Below are 19,644 nucleotides of genomic sequence, written 5' to 3' on the forward strand. Positions count from 1 at the left end.
AAACATCTGGCCAGTTCTTTGCTGATGGCACTGCTGGACATCTTCTGATGTTGCAATGAAGTAAGCATGAGGTACCTAAGTTTTCTTGCCTCAATTTTCTTTGAGCTTTTTCAAAATAGCTTGAAGATCACATCTTGAATGCCTGGTCTCATTTGAGATTTTTGCCTGGTAGAGACGTTGCTGATGCAGTAGAACTATCTTGTGTCTTGTTGCTGTGCTCAGTCTTACCATGGTGTAGGGCCTTTGACATGAAACTGTCTTCCACAACCTCACCATAGTAGCAGTTTGGCTGTTCCTCAACCAGTCTGAAGCTCATACACAGATGGTTTTGTTTCACTTAATGGAAAATAATGCAATGAATTATTTCCTACCTAATGCAAAAAAATAGAAAATAAAAGCGTGTCACACCAAATATTGATTTGATTTCGATTTTTCTTTTGTTCATTTACTTTCCATTTTGTTAAATTATAAAAATAGATTCTTAAAATGTTCATTATTGAGCACATTCTCAACAATTTACAGTTTATATTTTTTTACATTTTAACCCAAGTGCCTAAAGCTTTTAGCACAGCAGTACTGTATATATTTATATATATATATATATATATACTGTGGTGTTCGGTACGTCACGGTTTAGTAGGGTTGGGTGGTGGGGGAGGGGGCGGGGGTTTGTTGTGTGATGCTATTGACCTCCAACCCTGTTAAACACCTTTGGGATGAATGTAAACACTGATGGCACCACAGGAACCTCCTCACCTTCTCACCTACATCACTACCTGACTTTACTAACACCCTTACAGATGAATGAATCTCCACAAAATCTAGTGGAACATCTTCCCAGAAGAGTGGAGCTCATTATGATAGGAAATGGGCACTAAATGTGGAATGGGATCTTCAGAAAACACACACCAATCTGATCAAGCTTCTAGTCAGGTGTCCACATTGTGTATTTTATTAATTCAACTATGTTTAATGTGTAAATCTAAAAGAATAAAAATAGGAACATGGTAAAGATGTGGTATAAGTGGAATGAAACCCTCTGCGGTGTGAAGTTTATCACTAATTGCTGACACCACATTCATTCGGCTTTAATAGAATAATCAGTTAAATGCTTAAATGTTTTAGATATGAGATCTGGGGTTATACACAGATATAAATAATAAACACTTACTGAGTCTCTGTATAGCACATGCACATTCTCTACACCCCCCCCCCCAAACACACACACCTTCTGAAGAAGCTCTACATACTGATGTTTCCCCAAACATCAGACTCTAGAAGAAGTGAAATCCAGTCATGATTTTATAGATTCAAATTTAATGGTATCTTAAGCAGATATAAACATTTTTCCCTCACAATCAGTGAAATATAAGAAAATAATACCGATAACAGAGAGCAAGTATTATATCAGTAGTCGCAGGTTTGTCGTCTCTATTTCACGCATCTTTATTGTATATAATATTATTTATATATTAGAAATCTCTCAACCTTTAAGGTAAATCCTTCATGTATCTGCTCATCATATTCAGATATGTGTGATAGTTAAATACTCATTAAATCACAATAATCAGTGTGAAAACGGTTTGATTGAAATGGACTAGCTACGTTCTCAGATTCGATTAGCAAAGCAAGCTAACTGTCTTAGCTACACACACTAACAATCATTTCTACTCGCTCTGGTAATGTTTCTATACACATAATAAGACAGGATAAGACAAACCCATGCTAGAAGGCTTTTCTTTCACATTTATATCAGGAAGGAACTAAATTTGTGAATTATGTGTGCTGTAGAATCGGAGGACTCAATTGCTAAATATCAACAACCCTAATTTGCTTAAAGTTGAGAGAATCTAGTTGTTGCTTTTCCGTTGAGGTAGCAGCTCTGTGTCACGCGTGGACGTAGCAGAAATGTGTGTAAAACGAGCGATCGTCTGTTACGTGCTAGTGTGAATGTATGCTGAGACGCCTTTAGTGTTTATTCAGTGTGTGTTGATTTTGTTCAGGCATTCGGCTGGTCAAATCCACTCTGGTGTGTGGTGTTAAAGCTGGGAAACACCACTAGATCTGAAAAAAATATGTGAAGGAGGTTTTCAGGACATAACGGACAGGAATGTGTTTCCATTCTTATCCGAACGAGAGTGTTTTTGTTTCGCCGTCAGCCATTTTTAAAAATGTTTTAGCCGTCAATTAAGATGTTGCCTGCTGCTTTTAAAACTTACTACTTATACTAGCTTTATACTGATAACTGTGGTTTTCTCCTTGAGTCCTGTTGTTAAGAGCATTAACGTTTAGTTAACAAACATACAGCACTTTTTTTTTTACATTTATCTTTTTGGATTTAGATTCTCAGTAGGTACACCAGGGGGCGCTGCTGTACTAAAAATATACATGACACTACTGCGGTTTTCGTCTCAAACATAATACTCGGTATTTTGGACCTCAGACTGGGAAAAAAACAAACAAGTTATCCTCAATAATCAAAATACATACTGGTAAACATGTGATGAGGTGGTGTTCCTAACCCCCAATTTCAGCAAATGACGACAAATTATCATGACTGTCGATAGCATCAGATCAGTAAACATACAATCACATTCGCTTTAATAACTCTATAACACTGACTCTGTGCTGCACTGATTCGTGGTAAATAAACATTATTTATCTGTAACTGATTAGTAACAAAACCTTTTTTTGCTATTGTAGCTTAAATTGACAAAAATGTCAAATGTTGCTGTGACCATACTTGTTAGTAAAGTGTTACAGTCTCACTGGGAAAAATACCAATAAAACTTTTTAGTAACCTTTTGATAAACAAAGTAATAGGTTTTAATATTCAGGGAATAAAATTGCAATATTCGTATTTGGAAAAAAATCTTAATATAATAAAAATTTGATTGGATGAAATAATAAGATCTCGCACTCCACAAGCTGTCAAATGTGAATGGAAATAAATCTGATTTGAGTTCACAGTCATCAAAGATGATTAGTTCCTAATGTCTTCGAAGATTACCGTGGTGGATGTTTATTATTGTGATCATTTTATCTGGTTCCTAACTCTGATATATATATATACATAGAGCTACATGTAGAACTTAGTAACTTAGTATCCTGGAGACCAAAAAAAAAATGGTATGGAAAATATAAATAGATCATGATTTTAAACACAATCTGTGTATGTTCTCTAACATCATATATACTGAAGATAATTATATAAATATATGTTGCTTACGTTCCAAATTGAATTTTAAATGTCCTTTAGTTAACCAATGTTACCTCCTGGTTTATATTCCCAAAAGAGACGAAAGCTAAAAATCGATTTTGTTGTTGTTGTAATGTTATAATGTCATTTGGCCACTAGAGGGCGGCACTTTAGCGAAAATCAAATTTACCCACACTCTGTATGTGTTTATTTGTGTAGTTTGCGTGCCCCCTGCTTTCTTGTCGCTCTTTTCGTTCTCGTTGTTCTCTTGGCTCTTGTGAGAGCAGGCAGGTTCTGGAGAGTTTCAGCTGTCTTCTTGGACCAGTGCACAACATCCTGCAGAACCTGGAGGATCCACTTCTTCAGAGCAAACGTCCCACTACCATCCATCAAATCCTTTGCCTAGCACACACACACACACACACACACACACACACACACACACACACACACACACACACACACACTTCAAGTCATGCATTAGAACATCATATATAACACATAATAATAATAAAAAGAAGAAGAAGAAGAATATCTGTTACAAATCCTTTTTCCTTTTTAAAGAAAGAGACATTTCACATACATAAAAAGCACATCACAAATCCCATATTTTAGGAGACTGGGGTCAGTGCAGGGTCAATCATGATACAGAACCCCTGAAGCAGATGGGTTAGGGGCCTTACTCAGGGGCCCAGGAGGGGCAGCTTGTCAGTGCTGGTGCAAATCCAACCTTCTGGTCAATAAACCAGAGCATAACTATAGAGACATCACTTTCCAATGGTACAGACGATTCATTTATGATTCATGTATTTATATTTGGAATATAGATTTATGAATGTATATTAATAAAAAATTAAATAATATATAATAAAAGAATGTTATATTCAATATATTTGTTTGCTATATATATATATATATATATATATATATATATATATATATATATATATATATATATATATATAAAATATAATAATAAGTCAATATTAAGTAAATTAATTAGTGGAGAAATTATTAGAAATTGGAATTAATTCATTAATAATGATAGTTTTATGAAATTTGATAAAAATGTGTAAATTTTATAATAAAGCCATAATGAATATTCATGTTTATTATAAATAATTTATTTAATTATCAATAAATAAAAAAATCAAGATATTTTTGCTGTACCTCAGCGTCACATCTCTTTTGACCCACCAGGAGGCGCTCTGTGCTGAACACCAGGTGCGACAGTCTGTCTCTGACAGTTTTTCGTTGCTTTGTGTACTCGTCCTCAGGTGGGTCGGGGAACATGGTGTCCTCGCGGGTTATGGCCTTGTCCATCAGACGGAGACACGCTCGGAGCGCAGCGTGCAGGAAGCAGATCTTCTCAGTGGATGATAGTTGAGGTGTTAATGGAGGGATGGACACCAACTGTGAGCCAGATACCGAGTTAGACGGCAGAGTTTCCCGAGTCGTCTGAAACAGGAGGAAGAACAAAGCAGAGAGGAGAAGATCAACAACCACATAATTGGCCAGAACAAGTTGAGGACTTGTTCTGAACTTGTTCAGGAAGTCTATACTTGTTCAGTCTATAAATCCGGTGTTTCATAATTCCAGTGTTCTCATGTGTGTGTCCTAATCTCAGTAGGATTCAATGGTTTATGGTCTCAGTGTGTTATAATCCAAGTGTCCTAATCCATGTGTTTATGGCAAATAAAATGATGCTTTTTAAGTGTTTATAACCAGTGCCTGCAGTGATCTAAATTCTCAGTCTCCTATCATCTAAATGCCTTCATCCACAATCTTTCATAATCAGTCTTTTACAAACCCTTAATAATCCCAGACTTTTTATACCCACAGTGACTTTATCCCAGTGACTTTATAATCCCAGTCATTTTTTTTATAATTCCAGTGACTTTATAACCCCAATCTTTAATAGTCTTTTACAAACCCAGTGACTTTATAATTCCAGTAATTTTTTTATAATCCCAGTGACTATAATTCCAGTCATTTTTTTATAATCCCAGTGATTTTATAATTCCGGAAATTTTTGTATAATCCCAGTGCCTTTTTGAACCCTAATCTTTGATAATACCAATCTTTTATAATCCCAGTGACTTTATCCCAGTCCTTAATAATTCCAGTCTTTTATAAACCCCGTCCTTTATTATCCAATTGCCTTTATAACCCCCAATCCTTAATAATACAAATCTTTCATAATCCTAGGGCATTTATCCAAATATTTTATAATCTCATTTTTTTTAATACCAGTCTTCATAACCCCAGTGCCTTTATCCTAGTGTTTATAACCCCCCAATCTTTTATAATCCCAATCTGTTTCTATTTTATAATCCCAGTGCCTTTATTCAAAATGTGTATAATCCCAGTGCCTTTATAACAGTCCTTTATAATCCCAGTGCCTTTATCACAGTCCTTTATAATCCCAGTGCCTTTATAACAGTCCTTTATAATCCCAGTGCCTTTATCACAGTCCTTTATAATCCCAGTGCCTTTATCACAGTCCTTTATAATCCCAGTGCCTTTATAACAGTCCTTTATAATCCCAGTCCCTTTATCCCAGTCCTTTATAATCCCAGTGCCTTTATAACAGTCCTTTATAATCCCAGTGCCTTTATAACAGTCCTTTATAATCCCAGTGCCTTTATCACAGTCCTTTATAATCCCAGTGCCTTTATCACAGTCCTTTATAATCCCAGTGCCTTTATAACAGTCCTTTATAATCCCAGTGCCTTTATCACAGTCCTTTATAATCCCAGTGCCTTTATAACAGTCCTTTATAATCCCAGTGCCTTTATAACAGTCCTTTATAATCCCAGTGCCTTTATCACAGTCCTTTATAATCCCAGTGCCTTTATAACAGTCCTTTATAATCCCAGTGCCTTTATCACAGTCCTTTATAATCCCAGTGCCTTTATAACAGTCCTTTATAATCCCAGTGCCTTTATAACAGTCTTTTATAATCCCAGTGCCATTATCCAAAATGTGTATAATCCCAGTGCCTTTATCACAGTCCTTTATAATCCCAGTGCCTTCATAACAGTCCTTTATAATCCCAGTGCCTTTATCACAGTCCTTTATAAACCCAGTGCCTTTATAACAGTCCTTTATAATCCCAGTGTCTTTATCACAGTCCTTTATAAACCCAGTGCCTTTATAACAGTCCTTTATAATCCCAGTGCCTTTATCACAGTCCTTTATAATCCCAGTGCCTTTATAAAAGTCCTTTATAAACCAAGTGCCTTTATAACAGTCCTTTATAATCCCAGTGCTTTTATATAAATGTTTTATAATCCCAGTGTTTTATGTTGTGCAGGTCTCTGTTTCCTGGGCAATATAATTCCAATGAACCTGTTTGCCAGTGCACCATAACCATCAATTTCATGATTTGATGTTCCTTGTAACCTAGTTTTCAAAGTCCTGTGTTTCCTGAGCACTTTCTAACCAGGTTTCTATGTTCACCAGTTCCAATGTTCCAATCCTACTGTGTTCTAATAGCCTTTTAGGGGTATTCATTTTCATCAAATCTTCAATCTATGCAATAACAGTAGGTTTTGCACGAAATATATGTTGATTTGTTATGTTTTACTTCACAAATTAATATTTGGAGAACATGTTAACTCTATAGCATGGCAAAGTATTTCAGCTGAAAGTTTGGAGAAGTGAACTGTCTGGACACTGAGAGTGTGTGAAGCGGTTCTTCATGCTAAGGGGGGATTTTTTTCAATCAAAATAAAGTTGAACATCTGTAAATTTATTAAATTGTTTGGTCAAAGGAAATATTTATAGCCTAATATTACTGAGTTTGTTGCATAGAAACAAAAGGAATATGCACGTGTCTCTCAAACACTCTCATGACAGTTTCAAAATCTGTAAAACATGTGCATGCATTTAAAACCTATAGACTGGATTATTATTCCTTATCACTGGTTGCCATCCTGAATCACTTTATACACAGCAGTGGCATGGCTGTTCGATGGTTTGTGTATTTCAGAAACTGCTGATCCCTCTCTGGAATGTTCCAAAAACACAAAAATATTTAACAGGGGTCCTCAAACTACGCCCCCACATTAGAAACGGCCCTCTGAACAATGACAGGGACATATTTAGAATGTTTTACTCATATCATATTTGTTTATGATAATAAATTTCGATTTTTTAACTAAAATGTTCCTTAGTTATTAATAAAGTTCGAGGCACCGATAGTTAATCGCTTAAACTATCGGCTATCAGCAAAAATCCATTCTGATAGTTTTTCCGGCTTGCAATCCGCTGCCATTACAAGAGCGGCCTCTAGAGGCGAATCACTGACACCACATGCTGTTTGTTTTTACGTGAGACTGCTTAGAGACAGTGGCATTGAGTAAAAGACAGGAGGTGGAGCTGGAGGTAGCAGAGCTGAAGATGTTAAGATGTTCATTGGGAGTGACGACGATTGACAGAAATAGAAATTAGTTTATTAGAGGGACATTTTGGAGACAAGGTGAGGGAGGCGAGATTGAGATGGTTTGGACATGTGCAAAGGAGGGACATGGGGTATATCAGTAGGAGAATGTAGAGGATGGAGCCACCAGGAAGGAGGAAGAAAGGAAGACCAAGGAGGAGGTTCATGGATGTGGTGAGGGAAGACATGCAGGTGGTTGGTGTGGTTGGTAGAGGACAGGGGGGTATGGAGACAGTTGATCTGCTGTGGCGCCCCCTAATGGGAGCAGCCGAAAGAAGAAGAAGAAGAAGACTGCACGCTGCACGGAGAGTGCAATGTTATATTTATTTATCATTAATTAATAATATAATTATATTTATTCGTTAATATGTTCATATTTATTTCATTTAGCACATTTTCTTGATTCAGTAGTGTTTTTAAAAGTTTTGTAATAAAGTTCAGTATTATTTTGCATGGACTTATTTTTGTTTGTTTTTTATACAGAATCCATTTTAAAAACGATCGGTTTATTAATCAGTTATCAGAAAGTACGATCCACCCCAGATATCGCTATCGGTAAAATCCACTATCGGTCGACTTCTAGTTATTAACGTAGTCTAATTATTTCTTACATTTACACACCAACCACATGCATATGCATAAGTAAGTAAATGTTTTGTTCATTTGTCTGTACGTTGCAGAAGATAATAATAAACTAATCCAGCATTAGGAGGCAAAATAAATACATTTAAAATCATAATAAAATCTCACAATAATACTGGTATTCACTCGGCCTGTGTGATCTTCTGTTACAGACCCCATTTAAGAAAGAAATAATTATGTGGCCCTCACAGTGAAAGGTTCAGGGACCCCTTAACAACACAATGGTGCAGAAAAACAAAAAACAAGAGACAATTCTTTGGGTAGAAATGAAATGTTGATAAAAGAGGTCAAAAGAAATTGGTTCAAGCTGCCAAGATGGATAAGTAACTCATATAATCACTCTTCACAACCATGTTGAGCAGAAAAGCATCTCAGCATGCACCTAAAGGTGAATGAGCTACAACAGCAGAACCCCACATCAGGGGTTAACCCTAACCCTAACCCTGAGGCACAGACAAGATGAGGTCTTCAACTGTCCAGTTTCTTTGGGTGTGTGCTCATGATATCATCAATAAATGCTTGAATAAGTGATTATCAGCAGGTTATTGCATTGCACTGTGGGTAGCATTTCATTTTTTTATACACTTTTTGGGTTTGGCTGAAGATCACGCTGAAGATATATCAACAATATACAAATGATTGAATGAAATGAAATGAGAGTTTATTTTTCTTTTTAATCTTGAAGGCTCTTTACATTTTTTGGAAAGCAGCAGTTTACACAAGTCTAAGTTCCCAGAAAATTCTCAATGAAACTGTTCTGCTCATTTCCACTTAAGAGGCATGATTAAGCAGTTTCTGAGCAACACACACAACTTAGTCCAGGGCGATTATGAAAAACTAGGAAGTGTGGCATGAGATAAGTCACTGATTAAGAATTTAGAGTCTCTTGATCAAGGGCCTGGTCTCACTCACTCACTTACACACACACACACACACACACACACACACACACACACACACACACACACACACACACACACACACACACACACATTTTCATACACAAGTAGAACACAGTGTGGAATGCACACAGAGTGGATGATTGCCGAAACATGTTCATTCTCGTAATTGTTTAATTTGGCATGAAAGCACAAGAAATGTAGTGTTTTATTCTTCCTGACTGGAACAAGTGTATAAATTGTGTGTGTGTGTGTGTGTGTGTGTGTGTGTGTGTGTGTGTGTGTGTGTGTGTGTGTGTGTGTGTGTATTCACGGTCACATTGCTGTAATTCCAACCGGCTCCTACACTCTAGGCCTCGATCCTGTGTAACCCTGACTCTATGGCATTTGGGAAACGAGGACGTGGGGGCGTGGCCTGATCAGCCATTTTGGCAAGGAACCGTAAACAGATTTGATTACAGCAACCCTGGATCTTCTGCAGTGATGCCTGCCCAATATGTGAGCCAAAGAGCGAGTGGGTGTTGAGGAAAGCTGATGTGCAGAATGAAGCTCCTTATTTTCTTCGTGTTTACTGCAATCGCTGTGACTACAAACAAACATACACCCTCAACACACACACACACACACACACACACACACACACACACACAATTTATTCATTCGTTCCTCCCGCTCAATAATATTATGATTGCTACACACTGTGATACTGTATCTGGCATGAATATTTCAGCAAAGTCCATCATTTTGCTTTTATTTTATTTTCTCGTTCTGTACTTTCATAAACTTGCCTGAATCCACTGATGTCAAGTTAAAGTTCCCAGTTAAATGCTCGAATTTATGACATTAAATTACCAACATGACTAAAGCTGAACCTTTTCGTAACCACCAAAGATCGCTAATTCATGGCTATAAATAAGACGTAACACTTTGAAGTGGTTATGTTTGTGTCGCTTCATGCTAACCCTTTTGACTAGCATTTATTTAGAATTGGACATCAAAAGGAGCCACTTCGAATTATACATTAAGGTTTATAATTAAACCTGAAAGAATAAATCAATAAAAAAAATCAGTTAAAACTCTGACCTTTTGAAGCTATTATGTCTTTAGCTATGAAGCTAGTCTCTGATCTAGCGAGCTATCTTTTCAGCTAAATAATTTACCACAGGAGTAGCTCGAATATAAAAGCTGTGAAGGTCCAGATTTTTAATATCTCATCGTGCTCGCGATGTGTCATCACCGAATAGCGTTAAGCATTTTTTTTTATAGCTTTTTAAATCTTCTAGCCTTACTGGATTAGCAAACATTGCACTCTTTGCTAGTAAGACAGTCTAGCTATCAACGTGATAAGCAATCGAAATAAAAACAAAGTCTACATTGAAAAATCTGTCAACTATTATTATTATTATTATTATTATTATTATTATTATTATTATTATACATATATATTTATTACACCTAAGGTTTGTGTCTCTCTTATCATAGAAAATCTGCTAGCATAGCATGTCAGGAAATGTGTAGAGTCACTTTCCAGTGCCATCATCAGGATGAAGATAAAACCCGTGTGATCTACCAGCTGTATTTCCCCAAAATCTAGACAAAATAGTAGCCTAATTAAATTGAATATAATCCTGACCAGGCAGATACTAAAGATTACATTTAAGATAACAAGCTTCATTTTTGTGTTTCTCCTGTTAATGTTTTTGAGCTTTTCATTCTTAATAATTGAATCATATTCAGTCATGCTGGGTCATGTTTGGGCCGTTGAAGGGAAAATTCCATGCTACGGATTCCAAAGACGCCCCGATGCAAATTGTGTGTACAACTTTGTGGTAAAAGTTTGGGGAAGACGTCAGGTGTCCCAATACTTTTGTCTATATAGTGTAGGTTGGTCCCTGTTATCACTTTGTCTGTCACGCTCACATTTGAGTAAAAAATTATAATAATAAATACTTTACTTATTAAAATATAAACTGTGTCACATATACATTATATTACAATAAAAATTCAATTAAATCAGATTGTATTTCAATTAAATCAAATAGGGTTTTATATGTTTACTAATTAAAAGTTATTTTGTTCATATCATTTTAAAAAAATTAAAATAATTTCTAAACAGAAATGAGAGCACATAGAAAGTGCATTTAAAAAAAATTTTTTTTAAACTTAGCAATAAACTGAATAATATTTCACACAGCTGGTGATTAAAGAAAACAAAACATCATTGGGACACAAATAATAACTGGATATTTCAAAAGTTCACACACACTTGATTCAGCATGTCATTACCCAGATGATTGTCTGTAAAGGTTATACTGCATATTCCTCTCAAGAAATAAATAAATATATATTATACTCGTTAAACTTATATTCTTACTTTTTCCTGAGAATAACAGAATTCTCCAGATTCTCAAGAAGGCAACATGATTCAGAAAGAGCCAGTGGGTGTGTACACTTTTGAACCATGTGTAAATTCTTATTCTTATAAATTCTTCATACACACACACACACACACACACACACACACACACACACACACACACACACACACACTGTTGCTGCAGTATATTGTACAAAAGTCCTAAAGTAACTTCTTTATCTTATGTGATGCACAATACTGATGTGCACAATACTGATCTGTAATGTACTCTGTATATTGTGGTCTTATTTAATCGGTATAGTCTGTATTGTCTTGTCTATAAGCTCAATGTATAGTATTGTTATTTTTGTCTGTATTTTGGGAGTTACTGTGTGTACACATTTGCCAATTTCCTGATCCTGCCAAAAACCTGATTCTGAAGTAGAATAGAATGAAACCAACGCCAGAGTCTCTCTATTCTATTACAGATGAACTCTTACAGTGTTTATAAAAGAGCTGTGTGTGTGTGTGTGTGTGTGTGTGTGTGTGTGTGTGTGTGTGTGTGTGTGTGTGTGTGTGTGCGTGTTAAAGCACTTCTGCAGACGTAAAATCATCGTTCAGTGTTTTTGTGCAATACAGTATCTAGAAGTGAACTCACGTATAACTCCAGGAGCTGGGTGCAGTCCTCATGCAGCAGCCTGGCCAGAGACACCGTCTTTTCCTTTAAAGCCATTCAATTCCACTTTTCTGTAACTCCCTGAGGGAATATAAAACACAGATCAGGTTAGGCAGTGAAGTTATGGAGGATAAACCTACATCTGAAGTCGATTTCTTACTGGTTTTGGTGAATGCAGCTTGTCTGTTAGGCGCAGCTGAGTTCCTGTACACTTCCAGGTCCATTCATTTAAATTACAGTGCACACACACACGCGCACACACACACACACACACACACACACACACACACACACACACACACACACACACACACGCTCTCTCTGGAATTTTAAAGGGCACACGGCACAGAACGAAGGGAGGACCGGAGGCGGAAACAAAACTCCACTGGGATGAAGGAATGCACACACTGGTGTACGTCAAACTCTGTTTGCTAAGCAACACTGCACTCACAGGGAATGTTATTGATACCAATATACCAAAAACATCCAACTATCAAAATCCTTTTTGGATTTGCTGTGAGTAGTGAGGATGCTTAACTATTTCAAAATATATATACTGTATTTATAAAAAAAAAAATAATAATAATAATAAAAATGTGTATATATATATATATATATATATATATATATATATATATATATATATATATATATATATATATATATATATATATATATATATATACACACACATTTTTATTTTTTTTTTGGAAGTGAAGAGAGAGAATTCTAATAAAATCTGGTGTGAGCATCCTTTACCTGCCTCAATTCTTCAAGGTACACTGTCGAGGTTGTTCCAAACATCTTGTAGAACTAACTACAGATCTTCTGTGGATGTAGGCTGTAAATGGTGGGTTCTTCACACTTTCAGAGGTAAAGTTCAGTGTTTCACAAGGATCTGTCTTAGGCCCACTAATTTTCTCTTCAAACAGGCTGCCTCTGGGTGAAATTATTCATAAACATGGTGTTAGCTTCCATTGCTATAGTGATGATACACAGTTGTATAATTCAGTAAAGCCAGATGAGAGAGATCAGTTTAACCATGTTGAGGTGTGTTTAAAGGACATTAGACAGTGGATGCTTGATAACTTTCTTCTGCTCAACTCGGATATGACGGAAGTACTAGGACTAGTTTACTAGAACCACATGCAGCTAGAAGTGAACTTTCCGATTACGTAGCATCTCTGGATGGTGTTTCTGTCCCAGTGTGTACAGCAGTCAAAGATCTTGTTGTGTTTATTGACTTTAGTCTTTCCGTTTAGACTAGACTCCAGCAAGCTCCAGCAGACTCCAGCAAGCTACGTGGGGTGAGTATAGACACTGTTGCAGCTTTGTGCTCACAAAGATGTTTCTGAGCGACAGAGTTCCAGACGCCTCCATTCAGCTGGATGGGCTAGCTGCGTTTCGTGCCAACAGAAACGCAACTTTGTGCAGTAACTCTCGGCAGAGGTCTGTGTGTTTACATCAACACGGAATGGTGTAAGAACTGTGTCCTCATCTCCACCTACTGCTCACCGCTGGTGGAGTTTATGGTTGTGAGATGTAGACCTTTTTTGTTTATTGTCACTGGAGATTTTAACCACGCAAATCTCAGGACTGTGCTCCCTAAATGTCATCAGAATGTGGACTTTGCAACATGAGGAGAAAACACACTGGTTGTTGTTTACACAAACATCACAGGCGCATACCACTCCACCCAGTGACCAGGTGCTCTGTCTATCCACGGCTGAAGTGTCTATCCACGATAGACTCTTCATTGCAGAGTTGATGCACAGAAGTCCGCTGGGCCAGACAACATTCCTGGCAGAGAAATCATGGAATGTACAGAACAGGTAGTGAATGTCTTTACCAACATCTTGATCAACATCTCCCTGAGCAGCACAGTTGTTCCTACGTGCCTATAGACAATAATTATCGTCCCCGTGCCAAAGAAGAGAAATCTATAGTCTCCTGCCCCATTGCACTCACACCCATCATGATGAAGTGCTTCCAGAGGCTTGTCATGAGGCACATCAAGACCCAGCTACCACCCTCTGTGGACCCAATGCAGTTGATGAATCGTCCAAACTGTTCCACAGACAATGCCATCACCACAATCCTCCATCTGGTGCTCACCCACATGGAGGATAAGGACTCATATGTAGCAATGATGTTCATAGACTTCAGTGCAACACTCAACACAATGGTCCCTCAGCACCTGATTGAGAAGCTGAGCCTACTGGGCCTGAACACCTCCCTCTGAAACCAGACTGGACTTCCTGACAACAATCCGTCTCTGAACGTTGACAAAATCGAAGAGATGGTTGTTGACTTCAGGAGAGCAAAGAGTGGCATTTCTCCACTGATCATCAATGGATCCTGTTTGGAGATCGCCAAGAGCACCAAATTCCTTGGTGTTCATCTGGCGGAGAACTTCTCTTGGTCACTCAACACCAGCTCCATCACTAGGAAAGCCCACCAGCGTTTCTATATCCTGAGAAGGTTAAGGAAAGCCAATATCCCTCCCCACATTCTGACCATGTTCTACTGAGGGACCATTGAAAGCATCCTGAGCAGCTACTTCACTGCCTGTTTTGTGACGTGCACCGTTTTGGATCGCAAGACCCTACAGATGATCGTGAGGACACCTGAGAAGATCGTCAGAGTCTCTCTCCCCTCTATTATGGACATTTACACCACACCCTGCATCCGCAAAGCCAACAGCATTGTGGATGACCCCACACATCCGTCACACACACCTCTCACAAACACTTCACTCACACCCATCACACACACAACCCTCACACACACTCTTTACTCTCCTACCATTAGGAAATAGGTTTCCGAAGCATTTTGGGCTCACATCCAGACTGTTTTTCCCTTAAGACATCAGGTTCCTCAACACACAGAACTGAACTGAAACACTCACACACACACACACACACACACACACACACACACACACACACACACACACACACACACACACACACACACAAACACACACACACACACACTCAACTGTGTGATACTGAGCTACTAGAAATCTGAACTCAAACACACACTCATATTATAATATTTATTATTTTAGAATCGTTTACATGCTGTTTTTTTGCACATCCATTTTTGCACATCCACAGTAAATTTACTGGCAGTGTTATTTTGTGTTTTGTGTATTTGTCCTACACTGTCTTGTGTTGTCTTTTGCACTTGTCTTGTCTTGTTATGAAGGACATCCAGCGTAAAACATGTGCCAAATCAAATATACGGATCACGAACCAGAATTTTAGACCGGATCGGTCGAGGCCCGGGTTACCAACGATCACCACAGGTATCGTTAACCAACAGGGTACCGGTAGAAATCTGCCTCCTGTTTGTGCTCCACAAGTGGAGGAGTAGGAAACATTCTGGAGTGAGTGAGATGAAGTGGTAGAAGATGAAACTAGGAATAAAAGATTGGTGATTGGGGCAGACTTTAATGGGCATGTAGGTGAAGGGAACAGAGGTGATGAGGAGGTGATGGGTAGGTATGGTTTTAAGGAGAGGAATGTGGAAGGGCAGATGGTGGTAGATTTTGCTAAAAGGATGGAAATGATGGTGAACACGTATTTTAAGATGAAGGAGGATCATAGGGTGACGTATAAGAGTGGAGGAAGGTGCACACAGGTGGACTATGTTCTATGTAGGAGATGCAACCTGAAGGAGATTGGAGACTGTAAGGTGTTGGCAGGGGACAGTGTAGCTAGACAGCATCGGATGGTGGTCTGTAGGATAGTTTTGGAGGTGAAGAAGAAGAGGAAGAGAGTAAAGACTGAAAGAAGAATAAGATGGTGGAAACTGAAGGAGGAAGAGTGTAGTGTGAGATTCAGGGAAGAGGTCAGACAAGAGCTCGGTGGTGGTGAAGAGGTGCTGGATGATTGGGGAACTACTGCAGAAGTGATGAGGGAGGCAGCTAGAAAAGTACTTGGTGTGACATCTGGAAATAGAAAGGAAGAGACGTAGTGGTGGAATGAGGAAGTGCAGGAGAGCAGAAGGAGAAAGAGGTTGGAGAAACAGAATTGGGATGTGGTGAAAGACAAGAAAAAAGCATATGAGGAGCTGTAAGAGAAGTTGGACACTAAGGAAGGAGAAAAGGATTTGTAGCGATTGGCCAGGCAGAGGAACCGAGCTGGGAAGGATGTGCTGCAAGTTAGAGCAATAAAGGATGGAGATGGAAATGTGTTCACTAGTGAGGAGAGTGTGTTGAGAAGATGGAGGGAGTATTTTAAGCAGCTGATGAACGAAGGAGGAAAATGAGAGAGAGAGAAGGTTGGATGGTGTGGAGATGGTGAAGAAGGAAGTGGATAGGATTAGTAAGGAGGAAGTGAGAGCAGCGACTAAGAGGATGAAGAGTGGAAAGTCGGTTGGCAGATGACATACCGGTAGAAGCATGGAGATGTTTAGGAGAGATGCAGTGGAGTTTTTAACCAGATTGTTTAACAGGATTTTGGAAGGTGAGAAGATGCCTAAGGAATGGAGAGTGTGCTGGTACTGATCTTTAAGAATAAGGGAGATGTGCAGACCTGCAGTACCTACAGGGGAATTAAGTTGATCAGTCACACCATGAAGTTATGGGAAAGAGTAGTGGAAGCCAGGCTGAGAGAAGAGGTGACCATCTGTGAGCAACAGAATGGTTTCATGCCGAGGAAGAGCACCACAGATGCCTTATTTGCTTTGAGAATGTTGATGGAGAAGTATAGAGAAGGTCAGAAGGAGTTGCATTGTGTGTTTGTGGATTTAGAGAAAGCGTACGACAGGGTGGAGAGAGGAGTTGTGGTATTGTATCAGGAAGTCTGGTGTGTCAGAGAAGTATGTGAGGGGAGTTGTGGAGGGGTGCGGTTGCAGGGAGAAGAGGTGGAGAAGGTGGAGGAGTTCAGGTATCTGCGGTCAACAGTGCAAAGTAATGGAGAGTGTGTTAGAGAAGTGAAGAAAAGAGTGCATGCAGGGGGGAGTGGGTGGAGAAGAGTGATAGCAGGAGTGATTTGTGATAGAAGAGTATCTGTGAGAGTGAAAGGGAAAGTTTATATGACTGTGGTGAGACCTGAGATGTTGTATGGTTTAGAGACAGTGGCATTGAGTAAAAGATGTTGAGATTTTCATTGGGAGCAACGATGATGGATGGGATTAGAAATTAGTTTATTAGAGGAAGGTCCAGGCCACAGTATCTGAGTGAACTTCTGTACCATTATAAACCCACATGCCCACTTAGATCAAAAGGTGCAGGCTGTTTGTTGGTACCTCAAATAATAAAGACTCCAGCAGGGGGCAGATGTTTCTCTTATAAACACCACAGTTATGGAACAACCTTCCAATCAGTGTTGGGACTCAGACACAGTCTCAGTGTTGAAGTCGAGTCTGAACACATATTTATTTAGTGGAGTTTTTAGTCAGTAGGTGTTTGTGAGGTAAAGGAGCAGATCTGGAGGGATCATGGATATGGAGTGTTTGGTGAACTGGGATATTTGTATGCTGTTGTCTTCTCACTCTCACACGTTCACTCAGGTTTGTTGATGGTGGTGTGGTGGGTCGTCTCTTATCCCAGAGATCCTCATGTCTGTGTTTCCTTCTGCTTCTCCCTTTTAGTTCTGCTGCTACAGTGAGTCTTACCAGAGTCCAAACTGCACAGTGTCCTTAACTTTCATACAACAATAAGGAGACTTAATAATCCATATCCTTCTCTCCCTCTTCTTTCTCTCTCTTTTCTCTTTTTCTCTTTTTCTCTCTCTCTTTTCTCTTTTTCTCTTTTTCTCTCTCTCTTTTTCTATTTTTCTCTTTTTCTCTCTCTCTCTCTCTCTCTCTCTCTCTCTCTCTCTCTCTCTCTCTCTCATTAAACATGCTCCTGAAGTTCCAGAGACCACTGTTCCTGCCTATCTCCTCTCCTTGGATCTGCCAAATTAGTCCAGGTCTGCCTTTGGATAGTGTTCTCTTCTATTGGAGGCGACTCTGTGCAGCTGATGTTTCTCATCAACACCCTGGAGATCCGTGAAATTCTGTAAGAAAAGGAGCTTTGAGGATGGATTTGGAGTGTAGTTGATATCAACAGTCTCCTACACTGACTCAGGACTACAGTTTGCTCTAATCATCATCACTGCACCTCAACATCTTTTATCTGTAATAAATAGACATTTGGTGGCACCCAGATGAGGATGAGGTTCCCTCTTGAGTCTGGTTTCTCTCAAGGTTTTATCCTTGCATCTCAGGGAGTTTTTCCTTCACCACAGTCGCCACCGACTTGTTCATCAGGGACAAACTTACACTTATAAAGAACATCTTAATTTTTACCACCACATTATCTGTGTAAAGCTGCTCTGAGATGATGTTCATTATTAAAAGTGCAACACAAATAAACATGAATTAAATTTGAGGGACTGAACAAGCATCTAAGCATCTTGTGTGGACAGAAAGGGACGAATTGTAATGCTGCTGTAAAGTAAAAATCCTTATGAGCATGTTAGATTGGCAATGTGAGAAGAAAAGGACAGCTGATTGTCCCTAGTTACCTCAGGACTGTAGGGGAAGATCTGTGGGTTGTCCTTAAAGATCAAAAGATCTGCTGAATAACTTTACACTAAAGCTGTGAATTTAAAGAAGAAATGCAAGACTCGGGAGTTAAAATGAACTCGAGATCATCTTTTAATTCATGTAAAGGTAAAAAACTTTGTCATGTCATGTTTGCTCTTAAACTCTGGTCCTGAAACAGCAGGATATCTGTTTCCTGCAGTAGTTTCCTTCTTGTAAAGTTTTGGCCTGGTAGAGATCCAAGAGTCATATTTTTCTCAGAGGCCAACGAGAGAAAGGTTTGTTCTTCAGTTTCCTCTGTCCAGACACTGAAATATGGGTTAGAGATCAAATTCCTGAGTTTTCTCCTTTAGTGAAATAAATAAAATTACAGATAAACATGCACAATTTTCCCATACACTTATGAATATATTGATCAATTAAGTGGGTATGATGTTGGACTTCTGATCAGAAGGTCATGAGTTCAAATCTCAGCTGCCACTGCTGGGCCCCTGAGCAACCTTAACCCTCAACCTGAACCCTTAACTGCTCAGGTGTCTGCATTTCATTGGCTCTGTAGATGTACCTTGCATAATGACAGTTGAATCTAATTTAATAGTTCATTAAACAAAGTGGAAGCCCATGTCCGCCACATAAATGTTTCTTCTGACTTTATTTTCCTCACAAGTCCAGGTTTTTTAGCCAATCAAAGAGCCTCACCCCCTCTGCAGTGCTGGAAAGCTTTACACATTAAAAATTAAACAGACTACAATCAATAGATTGAGCTGTGAAAAAATAAAGTCGGAATTTAACTGAGCAACCTGCAGCAGAATGTAGCAGAACTCACACTCCAGCCTGCAGGGAGTTGGCTGTAGAGAAAAAAAGTCAGAATGGAGAGAAATAAAGTGGGGA

The 19,644-nt window shown here is 38.7% G+C and overlaps 1 protein-coding gene and 1 long non-coding RNA gene across 4 annotated transcripts; both read right to left on the reverse strand.

Moving 5' to 3' along the window:
- Positions 1-1,291: 1,291 nt before the first annotated feature.
- On the reverse strand, positions 1,292-3,386 carry LOC310724698. Its single transcript, XR_014533152.1, has 2 exons — positions 3,164-3,386; positions 1,292-3,108 (listed from the first exon to the last, which is right to left on the reverse strand). It is a non-coding gene; the product is annotated as an uncharacterized lncRNA (long non-coding RNA).
- A 6-nt stretch (positions 3,387-3,392) lies between these two features.
- Positions 3,393-19,061, reverse strand: cntf (ciliary neurotrophic factor). 3 transcript variants are annotated; one of them, XM_083538959.1, is made up of 5 exons: positions 18,735-19,061; positions 12,976-13,155; positions 12,199-12,297; positions 4,370-4,657; positions 3,393-3,601 (listed from the first exon to the last, which is right to left on the reverse strand). In XM_083538959.1, the coding sequence occupies exons 3-5, from the start codon at positions 12,271-12,273 to the stop codon at positions 3,407-3,409; spliced, it is 558 nt and encodes a 185-aa protein (XP_083395085.1). In that variant the 5' UTR covers positions 12,274-12,297; positions 12,976-13,155; positions 18,735-19,061; the 3' UTR covers positions 3,393-3,406. The 3 variants fall into 3 exon arrangements, with proteins under 3 accessions (XP_083395085.1, XP_083395086.1, XP_083395084.1); XM_083538960.1 differs by lacking the exons at positions 12,976-13,155; positions 18,735-19,061 and adding an exon at positions 12,377-12,540 and having other exon boundaries at positions 4,397-4,657; XM_083538958.1 differs by lacking the exons at positions 12,976-13,155; positions 18,735-19,061 and adding an exon at positions 12,377-12,534.
- Positions 19,062-19,644: the final 583 nt, after the last annotated feature.

This window comes from Silurus aristotelis (assembly GCF_946808225.1).
Source record: "Silurus aristotelis genome assembly, chromosome: 4".
NCBI lineage: Eukaryota > Metazoa > Chordata > Actinopteri > Siluriformes > Siluridae > Silurus > Silurus aristotelis.

Bases quoted from the DNA above. Each gene is read 5' to 3' on its own strand.
- cntf (XM_083538959.1), bottom strand. From the start codon at position 12,273: ATGGCTTTAAAGGAAAAGACGGTGTCTCTGGCCAGGCTGCTGCATGAG. The intron at 4,658-12,198 runs GTGAGTTCACTT...CTCCTGTTTCAG, and splicing joins CCCAGCTCCTGGAGTTATAC to ACGACTCGGGAAACTCTGCC. The intron at 3,602-4,369 runs GTACAGCAAAAA...TGTGTGTGCTAG, and splicing joins AAAAGAGATGTGACGCTGAG to GCAAAGGATTTGATGGATGG.